The sequence below is a fragment of the Aulonocara sp. 'chitande type north' Nkhata Bay genome, linkage group LG20 (genome assembly GCF_057382095.1).
Source record: "Aulonocara sp. 'chitande type north' Nkhata Bay isolate Kocher_YH1m ecotype deep benthic linkage group LG20, A_spYH_male_GT1.1, whole genome shotgun sequence".
NCBI classification, from domain to species: domain Eukaryota; kingdom Metazoa; phylum Chordata; class Actinopteri; order Cichliformes; family Cichlidae; genus Aulonocara; species Aulonocara sp. 'chitande type north' Nkhata Bay.
The window spans coordinates 10,805,640-10,817,531 of NC_141363.1; the positions used below are offsets into that span (position 1 = coordinate 10,805,640).

General features: G+C 40.8%; 1 protein-coding gene across 4 annotated transcripts in view; it reads right to left on the reverse strand.

The window, feature by feature from the left end:
* mib2 (MIB E3 ubiquitin protein ligase 2) overlaps positions 1-10,245 on the reverse strand; it is a 37,262-nt gene extending 27,017 nt beyond the window's left edge. Inside the window, exons 1-2 of one of the 4 annotated variants that reach the window (XM_086276215.1) lie at positions 5,856-6,280; positions 5,557-5,637 (exon numbers count right to left, since the gene is read on the reverse strand). In XM_086276215.1, coding sequence (XP_086132341.1) covers positions 5,557-5,637; positions 5,856-5,955 — 181 coding nt within the window. In that variant the 5' untranslated portion in view covers positions 5,956-6,280. Of the gene's footprint in view, positions 1-3,846; positions 4,112-5,556; positions 5,638-5,855; positions 6,281-10,102 lie in introns of those variants that run through there. The other 3 variants (XM_086276218.1, XM_086276216.1, XM_086276217.1) reach the window with 3 other exon arrangements.
* Positions 10,246-11,892: the final 1,647 nt, after the last annotated feature.

An 11,892-nucleotide genomic window follows, 5' to 3' on the forward strand; every position in this document is an offset into this window, starting at 1 on the left:
GCTTAGCCTCTTTTGTGCACTGAAACAACATCCCAGTTATCTAATATTTCAGCGTGCACAGAGAGGAGCTGTGAGGGGCAGTGGACAGCCTTCATGAAGCTTCCCAGCATTCTGCACATGGATGCAAGTAAGAAAAGTGCTGGACGACAACACAATCCTAACTTATTCAGAGCAACAGAGTCAAACTGAAACCCTGGAGGTCAGTATATTTATACCACAGTTAAATCTGCAGTGAAGCTGAGTAAAGAAAAAGCAGTCAGCTGTCTTAGCATTCAGTGTTAGAAGCTCTGTATAATAATAATAATAAAAATACCAACCTATCACCTACATTTAAAACTGTTCTGCTATCCACACATACCCCCCCCCCCCTCCAATACCACCCACTCCACAGCCCCCTCAGTGTTCCAGAGAACCCAGCGTGACTACTGATATCTTATCATTATTAAATAGTGCAGTACTGAGAAGTAGACTAAAACATAGTGAATTCGCTGGATCGCTTTACCTACGCAACTAGGTCATTTCCAGTTTCACAATTTAGTGCTGAGGAAGGTGGTGTTTTTGCCTGTGGAAAAGCTTCATGAAGATATGCACAGTGTGCACAAACGGTGAACACACAGCTAAAAGCTGTACTTGGCAAACATAATTAATAAAATATCGCCATATTCTTTAATCCCAAAGTATTTTTTTTTCTTTTATGTTGGCAGACGGTAGCTTCCAGCCTTCTTCTCAACACACCAACTGCAAAAAAAAAAAAAAAGATCACAGAATCCCAACATCTTAGGCAACAAAGCTGCTGTTTAAGAATCCTGAAAATAAGAGTGAATCCTGTTGAAAACGAATCACCAGCCCTCAAGTGAAGAGCACACTTTTACCTCATGGAAACATTTCAGAAAACGGTGACTACCACCTTATGCTTGACAGCAAAGCGGTACGGATGTAAAAACAATTCAGCATGCTCTTCTATTAACAGCTTCATGCAACTTCAACTTTAAAATTTACTCTATGTTTTCATGTATTACTACATCTCATATGTAATGTTGCAAGGCAAATACAAGACCGTGCCAACAGACTTAATGATGAAATTTACTGTCAGACTTTACTACTTCATTAGTGCTCCACCAGCCAAAATTCTGCTCAGGGACATACAGACAACAGCAATTAGTAGTTGCACAGTACCAATACTGTGTTTACATTTATAGACATATTTTTTAAAAATCACCCACAAATACATTTAAATAAATACCAGACAGACAGTTCTTTCAAACCTAATCAGCGCCTGTAGTGTCGTTTATGATAACAGCAAAAAAAAAAAGGAGTGAGCTCATGGCATGACTTTATGCATAATGTAGGACAGAACAATAAGCTTCTCAATGGTGGTCTAGGTTTGAGAACACACAAAAGATTGTAGCCACAGTCTACGAGTTTTACAAAGCATTACAACCAATAACAATGTGAGATATTCTGAATCATAGTTTCCAGATGTCAAACTCTGGAGTGTCACCACATTTCGACAACTGCAAGCGTATATCTAATTAGAGCGAACAGGTGCAGGTGCAGCATGAGCTCTTTTATTCCAGAGGTCGGCTCTCCAGCGCGCATTCCTTGTACGTCTCTCTATGAGAGGCGGGGGTGAAGGCAGTCATGACAAGGCTACCTGTGTTGCTGAAATGTCACTGCCAATCTGCGACAGAGGGCTAAGACGGCCTGGATTACAGATCTCTGCCTGCAACAACAGATGGCCTAGCTTCCGTCATACACGCTGCTGAGGGCCAATCTGGGAGAGTAAGGTCCGTCACACAAACAACAGGCAGACATGCCAAAATTACACACAGCAAAAACAAACACACACATTTAAAAAAAAAAGTAACAAAAAAAAAAAACAAAAACAAAGAAAAAATCCTCATTGAATTATTATGTGTAGCAGCTGATCACAAAGCAAACAGCAACACTATGTCTAATTTATTTGTGCATGTATGTTGTTTGTAAAAGTAACTCAATGCTAATAGCACCCTTAATTGATTTCTTTATCTCATACAATAAATACAGAAGTTGCAAAGAAGAAAGATGTATATATTACTCACTGGTGATATTTCTTCTGCTAAAAATAGGAAATGCTAGTCAGTTCTTCTGTATTTGTACCATTTTTATTAACTTATTGTTTACTGAAATAAAGTTAAATGCAATACAGCATAAAAAAATTAAATAGGAGAAATGATACTGATAGATACTCTGAGATTTTTTGCTGTTTGTGAATATTAACATTCACCTAAATGTATCATTAAATGAAGTGCAGCTGGGAGCAGGCAGCGATGGTCATAAATCGCACTGAAAAATAGTCCATGATTAGAGAAGCATTTCAGAATCAGTATTAATAGTAAACACATGTCCCCACTTTAACTTAAACAAAGACTGTTACATAATCTTCAGAGATGTAGGCCCACAGCCTGATAAGCTATCTGAAGACATCGATGAAGCAGATACTACATATTTACACTTCTTTATCCAACCATCAGAAAGACCCAGTCCTGCCCTCTACTCACTGAGCAGCTTCAAAATGGAAAATGAGTCAGGAGTATTATTATTGGCAGAGCCAGCACCATCAGATACGTGCTACTGTGCAAAGCTGCAAAGGCCCAGTTTGGCTGCGCGCCCAGAGACACATGTTCAAATTGGCTTATATCCTCGATTTCATTTCTAATAACAAGAGCCCGTTTGCCTGTACTGATATTCCTTTCATCACTGTCACCGGACCAAAATGCTTACCAAAGTGTAATCTATACACAAGAGTTTAATATCAGCTTTAATATCAGAAGTGAGTAAAAGCCTGCTGGAACTAGTTTACGTCAGAAACATCTGGAGGCCAGAGGAGTTGCGGGAAAATCAATAAGGACCGTGAGTAAATAATACCTGTACAAAAAGATTTCTCCAGCTTAGGTGTCGAGATTAAAAGAGAACTCTCAGTTCACCGTTTCAGGTTTCTGCTTGCCCTAGCTTACTTGACATAATCAAATGAGAGCAGGTCATATAGACTTAACAGATACACCAATCTCACAGCCTCGCTACAGATATGAGATATAATATTGCTCATTTTCTTCTAACAGCATTTCCTGACCACTGCGGGCTTCCTCAGAAGGACAACGATCCTTGCTACACAGCAAAAACAGATCTGCAGCAGAGTGCGAAACACTACAAAGAGCACAAGGTGTTGATCCAGACTGACTGAGCATCCACAACAACAAGCCCAACCCACAAAAGACCCCAGCCCAAAATGAACAGGATCCATTATTGTTTGAAAATGTTTAGTTTTACAGAGGGCATATGCCTCAACAAACAGATACTAAAAGTAAGTATTTCCTCTATATTTATACATTTAATCATTTCAGCTGTACATTTTTTTAAAGGTGTAGTTTTTATTTTAATTTTAGGTAACTAAATGTTTTTAGTTACCGGTCTTCACTCATCACTATTCTCCTTGTGGCAGTCACACAGGACATTACCTAAGGTCCTGTATCCATCCCCTCATATGTCAGAGCTATCGCCCTGCACAAGAGGAGCCCACTATATTATATTATTAGGCAGGCGATTTTAATATTGTGGCTCATCTGTGAAGATCTTCAGTTCCACAATTCCAATATATGATGACCATGCACCTCTTAAAACAAATTCACACTAAACTCTTTGTTCAAAAGCATACTTAGAAAGCTTAATGGCTACAGCTTGACTCTCACAGACGTTTCCAGATAAGAAAACTTCAACCCTAGAAACTTTTATAAAAGACATCAAAAAACTCTATGACAGCACTGTACTAATCATATTATACCGCACGATAATGATAGTCATACTCACTTCCCATGATCTTTAGTCCACTTTTGAACATGTCAGCAGCTGTAGGATTCCAGTTTGCTGTGACACCTCAAGCTTCAACTACTTTTATCCAGGATCTACTAGCAAGACCATGTGAAAGCTCCAGTCACCCCACTACCCCACCTTTCTAGCACAGTCTCAGTATTTGGTTTGCTGTGAACTTTGATCTTTGTTTTGGAACATGCAGTTTCTCTCTCTCTCCCTCTTTTTTTTTGGGACAGATGACAGATGTTGCTCAAGAACTACATGCGCCTGACGCCTTATCTGGGGTGAAAAACATACTGATTCGGTAAAGAAATAACTTAAAAAACAAACAGTGCAAATCCCACAAGAAGACTGTTTTTTTTAGGTAAACACATTACTTTGTGCTATAATGAGCACTGTCACATCAGAGGTACGCGAAAGCTTTGATCAGTTCATGTGTTTGCCAAGGGTGATCTTTCATACAATGAGCTGAACTCACACAAGTGCAAGTCCAATCAGGGCAGGCATAGACCTTAAATACATCATTTTAAAAGTCAATAGAGAGTCACATGTGACTACTTGCATTTGATAATTTGATTTTGTATTAATGTCACCTACAAAAACAGGGGGACATTAAGTCTTACCCACTGGCTATACCTGGCTCGCTCCATTCTCGTCTTAAAAGCTAAAAATCTATGCAGTATTCTCCGCATCACAAAAATCCTCTCTAAAAGAGTCTACTTATTCGACATTTTTGACAGCACTCCCTACAGCTCTGTAGTCATTGCCTATACTAATACTGTTGAAGAACTGTGATTGGCTTCCCTGTAACTAAAATTAAAATTACTTACTCAACGTTGACACCTCATACTGAGATTATTGCAAGATCATTGCATCTGCAGGTCAGGACAAACATTTTTCGTATTGTGATTGTCACCCAGCTGTTACACAAAGAAAGAAAAACATACTGGCTGAGTGAGGTAAAGAAAAAACCTACACATAATCAGCGCAATTGACGACAGGCCTAAAGTACAGAATCAATGTGACTCAGCATTGATTCTGTACTTTAGGTATTTGTATATCAAAACATCCAGGCTGTACTAACCTCACCTGAAACATATGAACTTTTAAGTCTTATCTAGGCCAGTGTCCATTTATTTGATCGAGTTTAGTTCGCTTCACCAAGCACGCAGTGTTGTGACAGCTACTTCTAATAAACGCAAATGCCTGTGAGATGGGGAGAACAGTGATTAAACAACCGGCATTTGTGAATCGACACACTAAAATCCAAAAGCACTTGCATTACTTTGACAACACGTACATTAGCGTGATGCAGTGCCTGCAGGCCAGGACAAACATGTTTAGCCATTTATGTGACAGATTGGTTATAATCAAACAAAGATAGCAGCAGCCAAGCGGCCAGATGTCTGCCTCAGCACGACTGCTAGCTTTACTACAGATTGCAAAGACATGTGGCACAATTGTAGTAGCATGGCCGTGGACACATGCTGGCTGCATGTATGTTGCACATGATCAGTTTCTCTGTCTGGGAGCTAAACTATGAAATCAGGAAATATGTCTACCATATATTGCTGGGGTTTGAAATATGAACAGAATGACAGAATGGATTTCAATATTTTACACAAAAGGCAGGTAGCATTGCTTAAATGGACATCACTGAAGCTGCATCACTTGCTACATAATGCATACCCCATTTAGCTGGTTTACCTGTTGGTATAGTGATGTGCAGCAGGGTGAACACAGAGACCGACAAAAACAGGAAGGAGAGGAAGCAGCTCCTACATCCTGCTACATAAAAACATCAGAGAATGAAAAATAAGCTACCAGTGGTCCCACCAGCTTCCAGCAAGGAAAATATAAAACGCCTCTTCAGCACTGACGCCTCGTTCTGATGCACTCCCTGAATGAACCGGAGGAAGGAGGAGGAGGGTATACTGGGGGGCGGAGGAGTAGGACAGCCAGCATGTCTTTCAAGAGATATCATATGCACTTGCAAGCAGACTTACAGAACCAGCATCCTTCTGTAGTGTACAGACAAACAGGCTGTAGAGGATCAGAGCTGAAGGAAGAGGAGAGTGCCTTGCTGCTGGAGGATGCAGCCAGCATTTAGTCCTTTGTGCGTTGTGTCAGCAAGGATTACCGCCGTGGAGGAGGAGGAGGAGGAGGTGAGAGGGAGGAGGAAGGCCAGGAAAAGCGGCTGCCTGATGAGCGCTGCATTCAGCTTGACGTTCCCGTGGTCTCACATAAAAAACAGGCCAATGGGCTTTGCTCTGTAAAGGCTTCCTCTGATGCTATACTCCATCACTGAGGGACGTGAGCATCGGCAGCACGCATGTGAAGCTGACACGCTGTGTTTACAGAAACAAAAAAAAAATAAATGCAAAAACACATGCGCATCAAGCTCTGCATAAGGATGCACAGCCCTCTCTTTCATAGCCCGTGGGGACAACATTCGCTCTACTGCCAATAAGCAGACAAGCAAAGGACACAGAGCAGGGGGGAGGGGCATATGCTTCAGGGGGAGGGTCTGGATATTGTGTTTTGTGTTGGGAGATTGCTCAGGGAAATGGAAAGGGGTGGGGCTGGTTATGGTTTCTGATGAATGGGCATCTGCCACAATCCTCGTTTTTTGTTTTTTTTTTGAGTCGCAAACAGGTTTGTGCAACCACTGCTAGTCAGATAGCAACACCAGCCCAGAGATTCCTCCAAGCTCACACTGAGAAGAGACGGGCATTTGTGTGTGTGTGTGTGTGTGTGTGTGTGTGTGTGTGTGTGTGTGTGTGTGTGTGTGTGTGTGTGTGTGTGTGAGAGAGAGAGAGAGAGAGATTCCCAACCAATGCTTTCCTAGCTTTGAACAATTATCTTCCAATGTGGCTACAGCTGTAGGAGACATCACCAATATGGATCCAAAAGTGAGCCAATGACACTCTGTCCATGCTAGCACACACATGAATGTACAGATAGTAATGCCAAGATGCGAAAAGACAAGTGCAAGCTTAGGAAGTACTTGAGACCCAGCCATATAATGAAGTTTATTACACCACTCTTGTAAACAAAGCTCCTGCTGTCTGTGTAATAGACATATATATATAAAAGGAAGCATTCAGTCACCCAGTTCCTCTTCCAGCAGACGCAAACACACACAAACATGTCATCAGATGTCACCAGACTGGGAGGACTGCTGAAATAAAAGCCTCGTTAGAGGCTGTGAAAAAAGATGTTTTAATATAGCTGCAAGACATGTCTGATCAACCAACTGTCCCAGCAGGTACACTGGCTTTATTTAGAACCTTGATTTTATTACAAAAGACAACAGGGAACAGCAAACACATTTAGCACTGCAAAGAATCAAACGCTCACTTCTATTTATGTCCTGGGTACTCAGGCCTGGAGTATGAGACCAAGGCGTCCTCACTGCTCAGTCCAAATGCGTGCCATGAATGCAAACATACTACAGATGAAACGGTATGGAAATTTAGTGTGATGATGAAAAATTATGAATGTTTGTTTTTCCACAGAGTGAAAACATTCATTCACTGTAATCATTTAAAGCTCCAGCACATCAGCCAAGTCTGATACTAGGTTATATCCAGTGACCCCCACCCCCCAGGAGTAATTCACAAAGCTACAAATTAGTCTTTAGAAAACTGTAGAAACTGCAATGAGCCCAACAAGTGGCATAAATACAGAGGAGGCTGTATCTGATTTTAACCCGTTTCTCCAGTTGCAACCCCTTTACAAGCGTAAAAACAAACAAATGCCAGGTTTGAAATAATAATATTTTGGTCAGATGACTTAACTATGCAACATGTTATGGTAATCAAAAGCTAAATAGAGCATGCAGACATGCAATTAATCTGGCAGCAGAAGAATCATGTGTAATTACAAGAGTGGGTTAAAAAAAGCCTTCTCAGCAATGCTCTCTGTGTTTCTGGACACCACAACCAAATCTGATTAAGTTTCCCCTTACACCCTTAAATGCAAATATAGCCACACTTTACTTTTTAGTGACACCCATCAATCAATTTCTTGACAGATCACAATGGCAGCAGGAAAGCTACCACAACACACAGACCACAAACACCCAGAGGTGGTCCAAGACCAGATGAGATCTAATAGCAGCAGTGTGTTCTTTGTCCAACCCAGGGTTTCCCCAAATTTGATGTGCCCAAAAAACTCAAATGCAAGGCAGTAGGGGCAATCCTGATCAGACACAGAAATCACTTAAAATGGTAACACAGGACACAATGGAGAAGCAACTCCTTCCACAAATTGGAGCTCTTTATCTTGGCTCACACTCAGCCCAGCCACTCCACAAAAAAACAGTCATTTTGGCAATTTACATTAGCAAATACAAGTACACTTTTAGCTCAGGATAACAGAAATAGTGACAGTTCAAACCTTCAACCTCAACCTCACGCTCCATTTCACCATCACTAGCTGTAAAAAAAAAGATTCAGAAACACTGGAACGCCTTGGACCAGCTGATCCTGGCAGCTGTGGTTTTGGAAATGACAGAAAGCTGTTCCCAAAGGGAGAGCCAAAAGAAGATTTAGAAGACCGAGTGAGGGAGGTATTACCACGTGCTACCTTGTGAGGATTCAGGAAGCCACAACCAGACCTGGGAGGGTAACATCCTAGGTCAGGTCATTGTCCAAATTCGTCCATTCTCACATGCAGCACACAATGGGTAATGTCCAATTTCAACCACAATGTTTAATGTGCTCCAAACAGCACATCCACTGGGTAATGGTTAGCGAAGTTCTGGGCTGCAGTTTTCTTCACCTGAGGCGCTGTTCCATCCCAAGAAAAATTCTATTTTCTGGCACAAATGCTGCACTCTAAAACATCAGCAAAATTAGACTGTTTTTGACCTGTGGATTGCTACACTTTGTTAAACCCATTACTGCACTCGTGACACTAACATCAAGCTCTGCTATGCGATATTATGCATGCTTGTCAGCCAAAAATCCCCTTTTTTAGCTTAGTTAGAAAATCTACTTAAAAAGACAAGAAATGACAAGAGATGTGGAAACACTCAAAAGGTCACCATATTTTCCATCATTTACAGAATGTATCATTCCAGCCAACAATGATGGAAACACAAACCATAACAGGGTCACTGAAATCATTAATTCTAATAATTGCTATTTTAAAAAGGCCATGTGTTGAAGAAAGTTTCAAGCTTCTTCCAAAAGTTAAATCAAAGAGCATAATACCTTACCTTGGGTATTTCCACATAATATTTTCCCCATTTGTTCTCAAACGCAGTCAAGTGAACTGTTTCTCTAAAACACTAGCCACAACCGTGATGTAGGAAAGCGAGCAGGCGCTTCAGGTTATTACTGTAATGTAGATTTGTGGAACCAATAAGAGACAGAGACACAGCAGAGGGCTGAAACTATGCTGCCGAGTAGGTGTGGCTGTCCAGTTATATGACCAGTTGCTGCTCCAGTGTGAGGCAGCTGCAACTGAGCTCTGATTCATCACTAACAAATGACCAGAAAGATGACAGGTGTTAAAAAAAACAAAAAACAGTGCCACAGTCTTAGCACCTATCAGGATAACCAGACACTGCAACATCAATGACAAAATAATTTCTCTAACAGTGCCCATCATTCATTCTAATAGTTTTTATTCTTATGCTCCCACAGTTCTGTCTTTTTCAGCATTTTCAGTCAGGTGACAGTGAATATAAAGTTTGACCAATGCTGATGGATACAGTAAAACAACCATGACACCCAACAAACTGAAAGTAAGCCTCCTTGTTATCGACTCCCTGACCTCTCATGTGATGAAGGCGTGACACTAAACACCTCTCACAATTTGCCGGCTTAATTATAGCAAATGTTATACAGATTGTTACACTTTAAAGGCAGTCCAAAACTATTCGCTCTAGCTTAAGTGTGGCTTTTTTGAATTGACAACTGAAGTTCAAGCAGCTTCACCACAGTATAAAGATGCTGTGATTATAACAGGAAAATTAACGTAAGCCTTTCATCTTAAAGGCAGCTGGACAGACTCACATCTGTGTTCTTATTTAGTCAAAACTGTGCCGTGACACACACACAGAGACCTTTTTTCCTCGGTAAAACAGTGACCAGAAATCAGCGTCGCTTTTTTAGGGATGGCTGGATTCTGCGTATTACTAGCTTCTCTAACGTTAATGCTAGCTAGCTAATTCATGTTTGCCCAACCTGTACTGGTATATTAAAAAAAAGAGGCAGCTTATTTTATAGGTGGAGCTACTCACCGGGTCTTTTCCACGAATTTATTTTGCAGTGAAATAAAATTCCATATTGCTGCCTGCTATCAACGCTGACATGGCTTGCTTCAAGGCAAATAAGTATTTACAATACTGAAAGCTTTTGCTGCACACAGCCATGACAACACGCCCATGCGTTGCGTCACTGGTGCTACCTTCACGTGCTCCTCGTGAAAAAGGAAACAAATCTTCATTCAAATACAAACTGTGTATACGATCATCGGCCACTTTATTGGGTATACCGGTTCAACAGTCACGTTAATTAAGATATCTGGACAGCCAACCCATCTTATATTATCAGCTATGGCAGCAACTCGAGGTGTTTGGGTAGATAGACATGGTCAAGACGAAGTTCAAACCAAGGATCAGAATAGGGACGAGTTATGATTTAAGTGACTTTGAACGTGCCATGTCTAGTGGTGCCAGGATCTGAGTACTTCACACTGTTGATCTTCTTGGATTTTTCTGCACAACATGTTGTCTGATTAAAAATGTCTTGTTGATGACAGAGGTCAGGGCACAGTGACTGTAACTCGAGTAACCACTCGTTACAACCAATATATACAGAAGAGCATCTCTGAATGCAAAACAGCACAAACCGGCAACAGCAGCAGAAGACCACACTGGGTTCCCTTCCTGCCAGCTACAAAGAAGAGACTGAGGCCACAGTTCACAGAGGTCAAATTGGACAATAGGCGACAACTCCGCAGCAAGTGTGGGATACTGCCATGTAAACATGAACCTAAATCTCTGAGGTATGTTGTCAGCAACCTGCTGAATTTATGCCACAAAGAATTAAGGTACTTCTGAAGGCAATAGGAAGGTGTAACTAATGAAGTGGCCAGTAAGTGTGTTTTATAACGTTTGACTTCAAATAATAACCAATCACATTTGTCACCTGTGTAGCTTCAGTGCAAAGAAACAAGAACATTTGAAGTGATAATGCTATTTTTTAAAAAACAAAACAAACAAACTTGCTTTAGAAACACAATAAATGGGTTAAAGGGAAAGCAGAACTATTTGAAACAAGGTTATTTAACAGTCGTTCACTGAGCTGACTTATATTTCACGTGTCCTTCTCGTCACCTAAATGAAGTACAACGAGTCACACAAGCTAAATGTACCTTACAGTTCATCAGTATTTATAGGATGCCAACATTTCAATAGCATTTTCAATGCATAATGTTATGGTGCTCCACTGTTTACAGCATTTACCAGATGGGAGTGGCAGTTGTCAACATCCAGTTCATTTGCCCCTCATGTCTCTGGGCTATGGGTGGAAACTGCAGAATGCAGTATGGAGCCATGTAATTATTAAAGTAAAGCTCGGGACAGCCTTCCTAATGAAATTCAATTAAAGCACTCGACTCTTAACTGCACTGTAACTAAGGTTAAAGTGTAAAACTATCAGCTATGTTTAAGGACAAAGAAAAAGGAATACTGCAAACACGTCCAGTAAATAAAAAGTATTCAATTAAAAGAATAAAAATAAAGCTCCTTCTGCGATCTTTTATTTAAAATAACTTTCCACAGAGGCTGTGTTTTATCATCGGTCTTCTGCTAATATTCAAATTAGTGATACTCATAGAGTTTGATCATATAAGACATATAATATGTAAACAATTAGTCTAACACCGAGTCGTTACACCAAAACGTCAGAGAGCGCGTGAAATGTTTAATAACGCAAAGCCTGTGACAGCTTTCTGTGCCGGTTGTCCTAACACCTGTTCAATACTGCCCCCTGCTGGCCAGCTATGACCATGGTTTTTGTTGGGGGA